Raw genomic sequence first — 16,126 nt, forward strand, 5'->3', positions numbered from 1 at the left:
TTTTATTTCATCAAATATACTTTAATTTTTGATATTGATTACCTCAAATATTTCAGTTAATTTGAATTGACTAAGATTTATTAATATTTTTTGGTGTGAAAGTTTCATATTGATGCAATAAACAATGAAACATGGAAATTACACTGATCTTACTCAAATGATGATCATATTCGAGTGTCTCGAGGCTATTTCAATTATTTGAGTTTACACAATACTGAGTGGCTCAAAATTTACGAGAAAAATTTCTATTGGTAGCATACAACAATAATGAATTCATCGACATGAGTAATATTCAAATTACAAAGTTCAAATGTACTTTCCTATCTAACAAACATTGAATTATTAGTAACAAACAGTATTTACTGCATGTTTTAAATTTTTATTATCATTATAATATAAAATTTCAATGCTTTCATCTTTTTGGTGGGAAGTATTCCTCTTCGGCTTCTGACGCTTTAAGTTCGTCTAATTTCTTTTTAGCTTCCACGTATTCCATTTCAATCTTATTGAAATTTTCAAAGAAGAACAGTTTTCTTTCTTTTAGCTCCAATTCTTTTTTCCTCTCCTTGATTTCTTTTATTTTTTCTTCTCTAACGTACTTTTCCAATTGCTCCTGAAGCGCCTTCGCTCTATCATCGGACCATTTCAAAAATTTTTCTTTCAATAAGGAACAATCTTTTGACTCCAGTTCGGACAATGAATTGAATTCTTTCTTGATTAGTTCAACAATGTTTTCTCCTTTCATCAAATTTTCATTGGATTTGAGTTTCTCTATAAATGTTGTTTCTTCTGCATCTGGTTCAGAACTAACAAAATCATTTATCAATTCAATAGTTCCTTTAGCAAAATAACTATTAGGTTGATCAGCAATAACTTTTTCCAACAATTGTTGAGCCAAGGACCATTTTTTCCAAAGTGCAAGTCCTATTAGTTGCGAGGTTAGTCCAATAACACCATTATATCGTAAACCAATGAGATAGAGAGTTTTACCGCTGAGTAAGATAGGATCTTTCAGATCAAAATGATCATCAAAGTGAGGATTTCTGACGAATGGTACTCTGACATATTCAACTTCATCCTCGTCTCCTTGGTTATCTTTTTCCTCTTCAGATACTGGTTTCTCCTCAGATTTACATAGAGCTTCTTTCTGTGCAGGATCCGTCAAACATCCATAAACAGAATACAAAGCTAAAACGTTGGTTAATTTTGAGAAGTCCTCTTGCAACATATAAAGGTGTGCAACTTTACAGGCACTTGTGAAATCTGACTTTTCTAAAAAGTGGTCCATTATCATATTAAATGCAAAATTGTCAGGAAACACTCCGTACTTCAAGCGATCTTGAAGAATCGGTAATAATTTGTCCGCAGCATCAGCATTCAGAAATAAACGGCATACGGCATGATGTGTAGATTCTAAAGTGAATGCAGTTCGTCTATTTTCTCGCAGCAGTGTCAAAAAATAAATACATTCTTCAAGATTTTCATGACCACTGACATTTGCAAATATATCGACATCTATTGGCTCGATGGGTACCTTTGACTTGGCTCTTTCTTTCATTTTGAAGAAAAATTCATCTGTAAGAGACATGAAATCAATTAGAACAGCAGTAATATTAGCATTAAGAATAATAATAAAGATAGTAAACAAACCTGCATTAACACCAGCAAAAACTGGCTCTTGTAACCTTTTTGTCCATTCCTCTTGGCACGCATAACTTGACGAAAGAATAGTTCTTGCATGTAACAGTCGTCCTAATCGCAAAAACTGTCGATTAAAGCCGAAAAGGGACATTATCATTTAATTAAATAGTCACATGGAAAGAATAGTCACTTTGTTTACAAAAAAATCATGTTTGGCTATTTTCACAGCAAGTTTAATGCTGCTTAAATAAGACTATTTTCACAGAAAATCAGAGGCTATTAATTTATGTTTCTTTATTTATTCCTGATTTAATCAATTTAATTGATGAATTTCAACTGACAAAGCTATTTCGGCATAACCATCAAGTCTATCTAACCAACTGTTAGTTTGATTTTCAAGAATATTGACCAACCGTTCACTGATTGATGGAAGATTCAATTTACTTTTTGCACTTTAAATATTTGAATCGCTTGATTTTCATTAACATTAACCAACAAAAATCATGATCAAGATAATGTTAGTGCATTGATTTACTTATTTGTCTTGTACTCAGACGAAGCTTAATTGGAAGTGATGGGATTCAAATGGGCGAACATTTATCCCATTTTTCCGTGGGTTTTTAATAAAAATTTATTCAACAAAATCAAAAATTAGTTCAGTAACTCTACACTTCAATTGGAAATTAAGTTATATTAAGTTAATTACTGTTATGTTATATTTAGAGTACATAATTTAATATACAATCCATCCTGATAATTGGTATTTGAATAATAATCTTGTACATATAAATCTAACGAAATCTCTGCAGAGATATTATTCGTAAAAATACTGTTATAAATATTGGAACAGATTCTCTCGTATGTACAATAACAATAAGAAGTATATTATGATCAAACAAACTGAGAATTACTGTAAAAAATCAAAATCAATATGCTTTTTTGCTTTCGTTTGAATTTCCCTCTCACAATTGTCAATCAAAAGTAACCAGCAGACCAGCACTGTTTTCGTTTCTATTCTTTTGTTTAATTCACTCTATTTTACTAGACATTGATAGCTCTAAATTTCAAAGGTTTATTGATTTGATTCTTGAAGTGCGATATTCTATCGTAAGTCACGTCTGTCTGAGTTGGTGTAAACGAGTGAATTAAACATAGCATCTAACTGTAAGTTAGTTCATTTTGTGTGTTTTGATACCAATTGACTCGAGGTATCTACCGGTTAAGCTGGTTTCAATACAATGGATATTCAAATTGTTGATGGTTCATCGCAAGACTCAAATAATGTTATAACTTTGGAGGACGGAGATGATTGTGAATCCACCAAAATGGAGGAACCAGATGAGTTTACTTTAATAACATGGAATATTGATGGATTATCTGATAAGAATCTCAGCATAAGGACCAAAGGAGCCTGTGACATTGTCAATAAAATTAAAACTGATGTGGTTTTCTTCCAAGAAGTTGTCCCTGAGAGTGAATCTATAATTTCAAGAATGCTGACCGATTACAAATTGATATATGGAAGAACCGGTGATCAGTATATTGGAGAGTATTATACTGTTACTTGTCTTCGCGAGAAGACTGTCAAACACCTTGATCACAAAATAATTGATTTTGAATACACAGATATGGGCAGGAATATCATTGATGTCAATGTGAGTTTTCTGGCTACTACAGAAATTCTTATTAATAATAGCAGTAACTCTGAATGATATTGATTAGTTGATATTTTCGTTTATTTTTTTCTGCCAGGCGATAATCAGCGGGACTAAATTACGATTCCTGAATACTCACCTAGAAAGCACACGAGAAGGAGCCATCAATCGTCAGAGACAATTACAAAAATGTTTCCAACTCGTAAATTCATCTCCTCAAGATGTTTCGGTTTTATTTGGAGGGGACTTAAACTTACGCGATACTGAGGTACCAGATTCTTAATTTTTTGCCCAATTCAAGATTATCGCTTTGCTAATCATTATTTGACTTGATTTTCATAGGTCACTAGCTTAGGAGGTCCTAACTCAAAAATTAAAGATGTATGGCAGTTAACTGGATCACGTAAAGAATGTCAATTTACTTGGGATATGACACGAAATGATAACCTGAAACTCGAAGCCATGGGAAGAAACGGTTTCAAACCTCGTTTTCGTTTTGATCGACTATACTTCAGGGATTCCATTCCGAGCGAAATAGCTCCTGAATACTTTGGTCTGATTGGTATTGAACGCTTGAAGCCTCATGTTTGTTTTCCAAGCGATCATTGGGGAATTTTAGCAGCTTTCAAGTTTCTTAAGTAAACTCAGATTTCTCAGATAGACTGGATCTCAAACTAAACTTTGATGAATATTAAAATTTATATATTTTCTGTGTTTCTCCAAACAACTTTTATAGATTATTCAATTTGTATCATTTTCATATATAATTTCCATATCGAAAACTTATGAAATTAAAATTGTTTTAAATACATTAAACTTGTCTTTGCTATTTTTATTTCTAAATTTTCTTTGCAAATGTTTGATTTCTGATGATGATCTCAGTTGTACAAGAAATTGAGAGATTATTTTACTGAAAATGGATTTTCCAAAAATTTAGAAGCCAATAATTATTGTGAAGAGAGTAAAATTTGAAAATGAGTTTTAATAAAATGCAGCTAACAGGATATTTAACTCATCTCGGAATCTTAATTCAACAATAATGCTTAAAATATTACTTTTTTCATTTTAAAATCCACTTATTTTATATTTTTGACCTCATTGTTAGCGAAATTGTGATCACAGCTTTGCCTTAATGAACATGCTACTTCAACCATTGAGATGAAAATCGCTTTGAGCAATTTTAACCAATCCTTTCTGTTTGAATCTAATTTTCTCAATGATTGTGTCAAAAAAATTAATAGATTTTTCGTCATTGTAATTTCCATCCAACGATTAAGCTCTTCAAATCCATTAACAAACCTGTAATACTTTAGTACTTTTCCAATTTGAACCTTTTCGAGAGGAAGAAAAAGGAAACAAACAGTTGATTTGATTTTTGCAATTCACTGACTATTGAAGGGATTGTTGAGAAATGAATTTGGTAACACCGATTAGTAATGTGTAAATATCAATGTACCAGTAGAGTTATCATGACCATCTACAAGTTTGTAAACAGTTTTGTTTGAAGGGCAAAAAAGGCTGGAAACTGGAAGGTAAAAAAGACTGGACGGTTGAAATGGTCCGTTGAAGAGTCCACTTGAAGTCCATTGGATGGAAACATTAAACAAAACAAAACTGGCTACCTGGATCAACTTGATAAGCTTTACTCGACAATCAATCTTGATCAATGAATGTACTCCTTTTTTTTGTAGCTTCTTATCACCGAATCATTGAATTGTTCCTCAAGCCTTTTAACACACTCAAACTTGATTTTATTCCATGATATTAGTGATTGATTTGACTCCTTTTATTATTGTTATATACATTTCTATCAAAATCAAGTCTAGTGTCCAATTGAAGATGAAGAAGGAACAAGAGTGAAAGAAATGAAAGAGTCCAATGCGATCATCCAATATATTATAATAATATACAGTAAAACTCTTGAGCAACTCAAAGGGAATTGTCTTAATTGTTCACTATTTGATAAGAGGAAACAAACCCGGGGCAAGATTTTTTCAAGTGATTTCATCTCCTATGAGAAGGCCACTTAAAGGACATTCACAAAAATATCATTCATGATTAGTTGAAAAGCTGAACCTAAAGAAGAAGAAGAAGAAGAAAAGTAAAAAGAATAAGAAAGGAGAAGCAAAAATCATTGGAGTGTTTTTACCTTTAAAACCACAAAAACATGTTTACCAATTGATGATAAGTCCAGAAGAAAGATGAAAAGAGATGAAAAGAAGAAAAGGGTAGTTTTCTTCACCTTCTGACTTTCACGGGTTACCTGCATCATCAAATTGTCACCAAAGCAAATGTTTCCTTGATCATCATCAGGAGCATCGATGATCCATCATATCTTTCATTTCACTTCGCATTGTAGTCACAATCCATAGGAAGAGATAAAAAAAATAATATTCATCTTTTTTTTCCTGGTGACTTTGCATTGTTAATTTTATTCACCCAAACAATCAACTCATCTTCTTGATCGTCTTCATCTTCTTTATCCTTAAATCAACAGGATTCAACAATCAATGGCATTTATTTATTGTCAATTTACCTTGTTTCCCGTTTTCATTTTGCTTAAGCTTACTTCCTACCAAAGTATTGTAGCATTAAAAACTGATAGGCTCCAAGTGATGAGCTTTGTTTTCAATTTTAGTGTCCAGAACAATTTTATTTGATTGTAAAACTTCTGAAAAACATCTCCTAGAAGATTTTAATACATGGATTCATGATAAATACATAATTATCTTTTTCCATTTAACTTGTGCATAAAAAAGAAACCGGCAATTACTCAAACTATTTCATTTTTATGGCTCATTGTCATCATCCAATCTCATAATTCAGCAACATTCATCTGAAAACTTTGCCATTTAAATGATGAATAAAAGCGATCTTTTTTCTTCACATTCTGTTCAAGTTTTCGAGTATCATTGCCATTGTATTCATTAGGAGCGGTAGTTGGACACACTCCTTCATGTACGGCCTTTACTTCCAACATTGGGTGACCTGGGCTTGGCTAGAGATCGCATTTTAGAGTAACTATGGAGCTCGGTTCGTATTTTTCCTCTTTTTCATTGAGGCCTTATTTTAATGTCTGGGGAAAGATTAATTCTCAAAATGAAATGAATTGAAAACGTTGGACCAAACTAAAACCGGTTATCTGGACCAAGTTGACCAAGCTTCCATTGATAAGTTAGTTTACTTTCGCAGGTTACCATTATCAAATTATCACCGGGAAAATGGTCCCTTACAGTGAAGATGATCATTATTAGCAACACCAGCTTCGATGATCCATCATACCTTTCATTTAGCTTTTTATTGTAATGAAAATCCATAGGAAGAGATAAAATATAATATTCATCTTTCTTTTTCCTGGTGACTTTGCATTGTTAATGTTATTCGTCCAAACAATCAGCTCGTCTTCATCTTCTGCTTTCTTGGACCAACAGGATTCACCAGTCATTGTCAATTTACCTTGTTTCCCGTTTTCATTTTACTTGAGCTTATTTTTTGTTTGCCTAAAAGTAGTATTAATAAAAAAATACATCAGCATTAGCATCGGCGCTATCAACAAGTGGGAAAAGTAAACTTAGGATATTCGTGTTTACTCTTCATTCTCATTCTCATCTTCCATATTATCATAGTTATTATCAATAAACCTGATAAATATTAACAAATTTTACTTAACCTTCTTTCATCTGAAATTTATTTTGCATAAGCGACCTTTTCACCACCTTTATAATAAATTACTATCTGTTGAGTTTGGGGAAAAGGTTGAATCGCTTAGGTTTCCTTTATCAAATACACATTGGTAGGAATTAAGAATAAGATATTTTTGGAAATATCAAGTGAGAAAAGAATTAGATTAAACTAGAATCAAATAAACTAGCTCGTCAGGTTGGGACCAACAATTGACAAAACACTAACTTGACATTCAGTAAATTTAATGCTGAAACCAATTTAATGTTGAATATTTTGTGTTTATGTTGCCCTCAAATAGCAAACAACAGATTCATTATTATTATATTGAGTTACCAATGGATTGTTATAAAGTCAAAACTGATTTATTCGCCATTCTTGAATGCCATTTTAATCTGATCACAATATTGTTATACCAAAATAAAAAATAGATCGATACTATCTCCTTCAGTAGCGCAAAAAAGTGGACTCCAAAATACTATCAGGTTGCTGTAATCAGAGAGGCAATGCAAGACCAAGAAAGAAAAAGAAATATTAATAATAGTTATCAAAATGAAAATTTTACATTGCAAATGAATAACTCCAAGTATTAATAATACACATGTAATTCAAATCTAGGTAACATGTTTAACTGAATAACAACAACAACAATCAACAGATTACTGCATCATCCGTTTTTCAATGGAAATTTGATCATCAACAGTTTATAAAAAAGTGCTTCAAGACACTTACATTCAAATAAATCTTCATAGTTAATTAAGAGAGCTTAATAATCTGTCTGGATGCAAAGCTAACTCATTTCCAAGAATTGTTGATTTTTATGCTTCTCTCGATATTTTCACACTAACATCAATGTAGATACATCAATGCAGATCTATTGCAAGTTGATTGCTCAAAATAATCATAAACAGGGTGGAAGATTGAAAGTTTAGTAAGAACTGGAAGCAAGATCAAGATCATATTCAGCCCGACGTCGCTAACATGCTCAATGGTCCAACAAAAGAAATGTTTCAACATTCAAAATTTTAAAACACTTGAAATTACGCGTCTCTGTGCACCTAAGCAAAAGGAGAAAAGAGAAAGATATTCAATTAATTTGGAAGTAAAATTTTTGTTCAAAAGAGACTGAACAAGAATAGAGGAAAAAATGAGAAAGAAAAGTCTTGTAAATAGTTTTCTTTAAGACATTTTCTTTTACACAATAATAAGAATCAAAGGTGAACAAAAGAAATGTGTTTGTCATGTCAATTGAAGTCAATGAGAGAGTGAGAGAAAAAAATATTGTTTGTTGTTGATATTTCTGCCTATTTGTAAAGTTAAATAATAAAAGCAAAAAGTACTGACCAGATAATGTGAAATATCAAATTATATGAAACTGAGGTGCACAAAAAAAGCTAACACAAAATGAGCGTTAAGCTTATTATGAACAATGGATTATTTCAAGAGTTAAAATATTTGATACTTAAAGATTCCCCAAGAATTCATTTTCACCTTCATCTTCGTAACAAAAAAAAGTGGACTCACATTAATATTTAAAGATGAAACATTCAGATGATTATTATTATGGCTTGATTGTTAACAACGATTTGTCAATCTTACTTACTGTATTTTTAAAATTTAAGCTATTTGTGTTTCTATAACAACTCTTAACGGTCAAATTAAGTCTGATTGATTGGCTGAAAAATTGTCTAACAAGATGTAAGATGGCGATGAAGCGCCAAAGTCAAAACACTTTGTTATTGATGCAAAAATTATATTTATCTTGAAATTAATGATTAAAAACGATATTTAAGCAAGTTTTGATTATCTTTATTATGCTTTGTGTCCTAATAATTTGCATTCCGGTCTAACCAAATAACATGGGATTGTTTGTTGCAAAGGCAACAATCGTACAGAAAAAAAAGGTCAAGCTTTGACCTCAAAGTTAAAAGCTCATCTCCGGTTCTCAATCATTTTCACAACATAACACAATTGATATTTGCTGGTTGTTTATTGTGCATTATTCAGTGAAAATTATTTGACAGTTTAAATGAATTGAATGATATCATGTGAATCTCATTATGACATTGTGATAAAGCTCAAGTATTGATAAAAAATATGCATAAAATGAGCATTGAAGGACAAAATACCAAGAAAGTTGTCTATTAAATTGAACAATCAATATTGTTGTTTTATTTTCCCTTCAATGTGATTGATTACGTTACTCAATCAAACTCGATCAGCTTTGAGTCGTTTTACATTCAAGTTATAGAGGATTGATCAAATCTATTCAATATAAACAAGCAGACTATTGAATTTTACATGAAGAAAAAATATCAACAAGACCGAGATTGTCTTGAGACCAAAAAACACACATTGTTTTACTAGATTATTGTCATTTTGTCGTTTAAGGCACTGATTAAAAGTAAACATTGATACTTACCGATGTAAGATGAAGGTTTAATCGGCAAAAATCCTGGTTTGTTGTTTAGCTTTATCCCTCGGATGAAGAGTTGTTTCATCGTTTCCCTTGATTCTTGGAAGGACAGATTTTTCCTAGTAACTAGTTTTTCTTACATTTACTTTACACCATCATTTATCAACAATATAATCAATACCAGTTAATAGAAATGGCGTTAAACATTATTATTGAAAATAGAAATGTTAAAAGATGAAAGCCAGGTAAAAATCAGGTCGGAAGTCTTAAGATTGACTTGAGAAGAGTGAAAAATGGAAAGCAAAAGCGTATTTCAATGAAAAGTGTTTTTCGTGTCAATGATTGTTCATAATGAGATTGTATTAGACCAAAATACATTTACATGTAAGATTATATTGAAAGTGATTTGTATTAAAAATTGATTTAAATGGAGAAAGAAAGATGAATCAAGTTATAAATTTGGTGATAATGATCAAGAGATGTTCTGATAAACATAAACTGAATGGTAATAAGAGTGGGAAAAAAGGTGTGGATTGGTGTCAAACATTTAATTCCGATCGATTCAAATTGTAACATTCAATGTCCCAAATTGTTCAACTTGTTGCTATTCAATTGATTTAATACAGAGTAAAATCATTTAACATTAACATCCCTTTCACTTCAATTTAAATATGGAAATAATGGATATTTAAAAGTGGCGGCAGTACAAGTAACTTGATAATTAAACATTTTTGACACCAGATTGGGTTGAAAGAGTTTTAAAAATTTTCAATAATTTTTTCTTCTTTAGTTAAAGATTATGTTTGATGGACAAGTTGATTCTGGTGTAATTTATGGTTGATTAGACTGTTCAAAAGGACAGTCTGGTAAGTATTATCTATCAATATTTGGTGGCAATAGCGATGCTCTGATTGTCATTTTTGTCACTTAAAGAGACAATTTTTAAGCCCATTGGTGTCATTGATAGCTCCTTTAAGTGATTTAATCACTCAGTTTGGTGTAGTCCAGAAGAGTACAAAAAAAACAAATTGTTCTGTATTCTCATTTATAATGATATGTTGCTTTATAACGTTTAATCTTTCAAGTTAATCTGAATTCAACTCAACTCATTAATCTGTTGTTAACAGGATTGTACCTTTAGGCTATTGACCATCTATTGGTTGGCGTTTGGTAAAACCTTTGGTCTGTATTTAACTCACTCCTACCTAATAACAATGTCTTGTCCAGTTAATCCTAGCGAGAGAGAATCAACAAGAAAGAGGTAAGTTCTAAGTAAAAGATACTTTTCCCTTTACAATTCTTGCTCATCATTCCTTTTGATCAATTACAAAATGGTAACTTTTCTAGCTTTCGATATTGTAACAATTTTGTCTCATTTTACAGATGAATCAACTCAATGAAAGGGATGAGTTTAAAGATGGGTCGAAAGGATAAATCCTAATATGACAACATTTAAGATGATGCCAATTCTGAAGTATGTTGAATGTCTTGTCTTGTATTATCATTATTTTGCAGACTCTATTGTGAATTGTCATTAATTTTGTCTTCTCCTTCTTTCTTCTCGGTATCATCTTTTGTATTCATCTTTGAAAGCATAAAAGCACCATTTCCCATTAACGGCCTTTAATGGAACCTGCTTTGTTCAAAATTCCTCATCATGTTGGTGCCTTGATGGTTATGACGATGATGAAGATTATTATTGGAATCACTGTGATCTTGATGATGTAGATGATGGTCCATTTATATGCTTTTATTGGAAGAAAAAGAAATCTCTTTTCATCAGACATTTTAAGATATCTTTACCTTTTCATCACTTCAATCAACTGACCATTGAAAAAATGGAAATATACAAAGCTTAAAAATGAACCGTTATCTTCTTAGTCAATCAGTTTTTTGTCAATTCATTGACTAAATCAGTGCAATATAATGAAATTACATTAGACTTTTCCTTTATCAATAGATTTCTTAATGTTACACTTAAACCATTAACCATTTAGACTCAGTAGTTGGCATTGAAATTTTTTATACCATTGACCAAATCAATTCATTAATGCATTGAAAACAAATCAACAACCAAATGTGTTAAATATATAGTAGTTTGAATCATAAATTGCTGGATTAATTCATTACTGAATTTTTCCAAAGGTCTAACAGAGACTTGGATATATTCAACTTGGTTGGCTTAACGATCCTTGTGAGCTTCACAAGCTTCAATAAAAAAAGCGCTCAAGTTAATCTCAATACAGTATTGTACAATTGTGGTTTACATTCAAATCTATGAGTTATTCAAATTGTTTCGCCGTCATGGATTTATCTTTACCAATCTAAATGATGATGACAAGAAGAAGATACCAAAGATGTGTACAACAAAAGGTTGACTTCCTTTTCATCTTTTTTTTCCTTATCATCATCAATGTTTTTTTGCATATTAACTTTCCATTTGATTTCAACTTCTTGAGTTTGAATTTCTTTTCGCTTCTTATGTTCTGCTTTTTATTACCTTTTTATAACTTTCCTTTTCATCATCGTCATCGGCATCTTCGTCGTCATCATCTTCTCCATCTTCATCTAGTTGACATCCAAGGGATAGAAAAAAATGTTTTCCAGTGACATTTCCTTTCTTTCTTGTGAACCAATTTGAAAAGAGACGAAATCAGCTTTGACTCTCAACATGATTCTCAATCAGTTTAACATGTTGATCAGAGTCATCCAATGTCAACCGATCCCTTTTGCTTTATCCTTTAACTGTTGATAGAAAGTTGATTGACAATAATTTTGATTATGGTTAAATAAGATGATTTTCCAGTTATTGTTGATCCACTTTGTTACTCTAGTCATTTTGGGTTTCCTTTTTTCCACTAATGTCTTTTTGTTCTTTACCTTGTTTCAATTTTCGAGTCCAATTCGTGAATTTTACGTTCCAGTTCCAGGAAACCAATCCTGTTCTGATTAGTAAACAAACTCATAATTTAGTTTCTATCAAAAAGCAAACAATAATTATAGGAATCACAGGTAAAAGGTCAATACAAAAAAACACAAGCAAAAAAGTTAGGTAAACAAAATTATTGAGGAAACCGATTGCATTTCTAATGATTAAATAATGATTAGCTTGATACCATAACCTATCCCATGAATTGTGGAGCGAATTAATCCAAACGTTTCCCATAAAAATTGGTAAATAAGTTGATGATTGCGCCAAACCGTGATTATGATACAATAATCTGAAAAATACAACAAAAAAATGTGAGAGTTGAGATTCCCTGATTGTAGCGTTATGGTACAAAAAATCTTGATTAGTATGCTTTTTATTTGATCAATTTTATGGTTAATTAGTGATTATTTCTCACGAGTCTGTATCTTCATTAATAGAATGAAATCAATCTATCTTGAAGTAAATTGTGTGCTCCATCTATTTTAATAGTCCATTTGATAATACTAATACAATAGTTGGAGTTGTTGATGAATTTGATTCCCTCAATTTAGAGGATTAAGTATCACACGCTTGGTACCCAATTAGCCCCAGCGAGACTAATTGTGTTGGCTTAGGTTAATCACGATACACATTCAGAAATGCAGTTTAATACGATACAATACAAACCAGATTTGACCTCTTTCCAATAATTTAAAAATGTTAACGATCGATTAAGCTTTGTTTTTTCATCACAGGATTGGCGCCCTTTCATTTTGCCATTTTTGGTGATTCTTTGACTTAATGGCTATTTGGTGACATCTTGATTATTTCCTTGAGCCCCTGAAGCCACGTGGAAGCTTTTATAGACACAATTGTTTTGTGGTTACCAATTGCTGTTTAATTTGTCTGATATCGACACGTTTATCCAGTTATAAAGTAAAAACCGCTACACGTGTCTTCTTATTGATCCTTTATTCTGTATCTTTGCTCCACTGAGTCAATCATTACCCAATTCAGGAAAAGCCGGTACTCAATTGATTGGTATCACATAACAATTATTTAAACTCACAAAATCACAAAAAGTCAAGTTGAAACTCGTGGCGTTAATCACAATAGCAAATTGTCTTGAAATCAACAGTAAAGGAGAAACAAGTGTTTACCGCTTGTAAACATAATCCAACCAATGAAATGCAACCGACTGAAAAAAGGCGCTCACATTGAAACTGAAAAATCAAACAAACTAGAAAAGCAATTTCAATCAAACTGATTATTTTACACAATTTTTTCCATCAATATTGACATTACCAAACAATTTTACCAAACATAATCAACATAATTAACCTTTATCCAAATTAATTCACTTTGTATAGACACAAAAGAAAGCTTAAAAGCATTGGAAGAAATGGAAAAAGAAAAATTGTTGAAACGGAAATATTGAAATATTCAATTCTTGCCTCCTCAGGAGAGTTAATTTCATCCCTTCCAATCCATATGGAGGTAACAGAATCCATTTCAATTTTTCATCATCAAATCTTAATAGTTTACAATTAAAGCCAAGCCCATTATAAAAACCCTTTTTGCTAACCAAATCAACCTTCAATCTGGTAAAAAAAGCCTAAGATTATCTGTTTGAATGCGAAGCCAAAAAGGGTTATCATCTTTAAAAATGACAGTCAAGCTAACCTTTAACAACCAAGGTAAACTTAATCAAGCATAATTTATTAACAATAACAAAAGACGAGCAATTTGAAAGGGTTAAAGCAAGAAAAAACGGAAATCACTAACAAAGTAAAGAGTTGAAAGGCACAGGTAAAGCAAAGAAGCACAAAAAAATTGTTTTTCATTGATACACAAATACACAACATAAGGAAACTCAGGGAATGAAATTTAAACATAATCATTGTTAACAACAAAAGCAAATTCAGCATTCAAATGAAATAAATGATAAGTAAAAATAATGAATGAAAAGTCAGCCCACCTTTTTTGATCCTTAAATCGTTTCTTCAATCAAATAATGATATTAAAGGAAATGATGTAAACGAGTAAAAATCTTACCTTTTGTAATACCTTTTAAGATGTTTAAGAGACAATAAAAGTAACGGTAATCTGACCTTGAGTCCACTTTGAATCACCCTTTTACACCAATTGTAAGAAAGTGAAATGATAATGAAAAGTATTGATCGGGTGAAAAAAGGTTGACTGTTGAAGGGACGGAGAGAGACTGTTGGCTTGACAAGATTCATATCTTTAAGGCTTAACCAGGCCTTTACTTAAATGATGAAAATAATGAAAGTAATGTTAATAATGATGATGAGGAGGATGAGAAGGATGAAGATGATATTAGAGAGTGAATATTGAATGACCACTTCAATGTATACGATTAGCTGATTTATGAAAAGCTAAATATTAAGATAAAAGTATTTCTCTTTTGTCATTGAAAGCCGTTTACGTGAGTTAACAATGAATAAGGTGCGCTGAGATGGCGGATCAAAGATGAAGGTGTTTAATGTTTAAACATTTAATGTTCTTGTCCTTGGTCGGGACCTGAAAAGGGTTACAATAATGGTACATTACTCTGTACTTATTACATGAGAAAATGTTGGCCCATCATTTTCTCTTAAACACAATATCGTACGCCTTCCAATTGTTGCTATAAAAAGCTATTCACCTGCTTCTAACCCAAAAAATAAAAGTAACGATTATGGTTCAGGTAAAGGTTTAATCCGCTTAAAATGTAATTAAAAGCAATGTTAATGTTTTTTCCCAATTTTTCCTCCTTTTCGCCATTTTTATGGCCCATTTTTGCCTTCCTTTTTGCTTTCCAGCGTAACATTGTAATGCTTTTTCAGTGTATTTTCATGTAAATTTAAATTTGTAAATTTAAGACAAATCAAAGTGTGACCAAGTCCAATGCTTTTGTGATTTACTTTGCTTCTGTAAATGGTTCAGTTGAATGTAATTAAGTTAATTGTTGATCAATTGAAGGTGATGATGGAATGATATTGAAAGCATCTTTTTTTGTACCAACAAAAGGTGTTTATTAATGAAGCAAGAAAATGACCGAACATAATATTCATGATAAATTGAAAAGTATTCAGAGAAATTTTGTTCGTTTTTCTCTTCTTCTTCTCTATTCTTCAATTTTACATGGAAAAGGTGTAAACTGAATTTGGTGTCTTCCATCTTTGTGTCTTGGTTTGCACAATGACGATTATGTCCAGTGTCCAGTCCATTAACAATGGACTTGGCAAGTTGCTGTAAACACACAAAAGCTGTAGACCTTACAAGGCAAAGAGAAGTAATAAAAGAGGTAAAAAAAGGATAAACTTGAATAGGGTTTTGGGGCAACAAAAGGACACTTTTATGAACTTTCGTTGACAGTTAATAGTTTCAGTTTCAGGTTGAAGGTAAAGAAAGAAAATGTTGAAGGTAAGAAATTTGGTGAAAACAATGGTCAAGGAAAAGAAAGAAAAGTTGAGTTTATAAAAAGTTAAAAGACACAATACAGAGACTATAAAGTTGACCCTTTTCATCTTTTCAATCCTTTTCTTCTTCTTCTTCTTCTTCTTCTTCTTAGGAGTTACTTTTTATTATTATATTTACTTCTTACTGTTCATTGGGTTGGATTCAGTCTGTTTGACAAATTTCCGTTACACGGAAGAAAATGGACTTTCTTTTCATTCAAGCTTGGACATTGCAATTTCCAGGTCGATAATTCAGTGCACTTTTTTGTCCACAATTGAAAGGCACAGAAATGAGCAACCAATGATGTGAAGGAAGATGGACAAGGAAAGATGAGGAGGAGGATGAAGAGGGTGGAGA

At 31.5% G+C, this 16,126-nt stretch overlaps 2 protein-coding genes and 4 long non-coding RNA genes across 8 annotated transcripts; 2 read left to right on the plus strand and 4 right to left on the minus strand.

The window, feature by feature from the left end:
- Positions 1-56: 56 nt before the first annotated feature.
- On the minus strand, positions 57-1,846 carry LOC107359832 (uncharacterized). The gene is made up of 2 exons (XM_015926409.3): positions 1,651-1,846; positions 57-1,575 (listed from the first exon to the last, which is right to left on the minus strand). The coding sequence occupies exons 1-2, from the start codon at positions 1,796-1,798 to the stop codon at positions 413-415; spliced, it is 1,311 nt and encodes a 436-aa protein (XP_015781895.1). The 5' UTR covers positions 1,799-1,846; the 3' UTR covers positions 57-412.
- Positions 1,847-2,653: 807 nt separating this feature from the next.
- Positions 2,654-4,112, plus strand: LOC107359321 (tyrosyl-DNA phosphodiesterase 2). The gene is made up of 3 exons (XM_015925804.3): positions 2,654-3,296; positions 3,394-3,564; positions 3,639-4,112. The coding sequence occupies exons 1-3, from the start codon at positions 2,880-2,882 to the stop codon at positions 3,936-3,938; spliced, it is 888 nt and encodes a 295-aa protein (XP_015781290.1). The 5' UTR covers positions 2,654-2,879; the 3' UTR covers positions 3,939-4,112.
- A 381-nt stretch (positions 4,113-4,493) lies between these two features.
- On the minus strand, positions 4,494-4,872 carry LOC149094683 (uncharacterized). Its single transcript, XR_016198062.1, has 2 exons — positions 4,753-4,872; positions 4,494-4,627 (listed from the first exon to the last, which is right to left on the minus strand). It is a non-coding gene; the product is annotated as an uncharacterized LOC149094683 (long non-coding RNA).
- Positions 4,873-5,946: 1,074 nt separating this feature from the next.
- LOC149094684 (uncharacterized) lies at positions 5,947-8,590 on the minus strand. Of its 3 annotated transcripts, XR_016198059.1 has the most exons (5): positions 8,322-8,590; positions 7,710-8,035; positions 7,206-7,466; positions 6,967-7,070; positions 5,947-6,796 (listed from the first exon to the last, which is right to left on the minus strand). It is a non-coding gene; the product is annotated as an uncharacterized LOC149094684 (long non-coding RNA). The 3 variants fall into 3 exon arrangements; XR_016198060.1 differs by lacking the exon at positions 6,967-7,070 and having other exon boundaries at positions 7,314-7,466; XR_016198058.1 differs by lacking the exon at positions 6,967-7,070.
- Positions 8,591-9,732: 1,142 nt separating this feature from the next.
- Positions 9,733-13,432, minus strand: LOC107359255 (uncharacterized). Its single transcript, XR_016198061.1, has 5 exons — positions 12,992-13,432; positions 12,510-12,614; positions 12,274-12,369; positions 11,894-12,138; positions 9,733-11,140 (listed from the first exon to the last, which is right to left on the minus strand). It is a non-coding gene; the product is annotated as an uncharacterized LOC107359255 (long non-coding RNA).
- On the plus strand, positions 10,143-11,503 carry LOC149094685 (uncharacterized). Its single transcript, XR_016198057.1, has 4 exons — positions 10,143-10,259; positions 10,521-10,654; positions 10,777-10,867; positions 10,987-11,503. It is a non-coding gene; the product is annotated as an uncharacterized LOC149094685 (long non-coding RNA).
- Positions 13,433-16,126: the final 2,694 nt, after the last annotated feature.

This window comes from Tetranychus urticae, chromosome 1 (assembly GCF_039701765.1).
Source record: "Tetranychus urticae isolate SD_2017Ah chromosome 1, NJAU_TeUrti_SD_1.0, whole genome shotgun sequence".
Taxonomy (NCBI): domain Eukaryota; kingdom Metazoa; phylum Arthropoda; class Arachnida; order Trombidiformes; family Tetranychidae; genus Tetranychus; species Tetranychus urticae.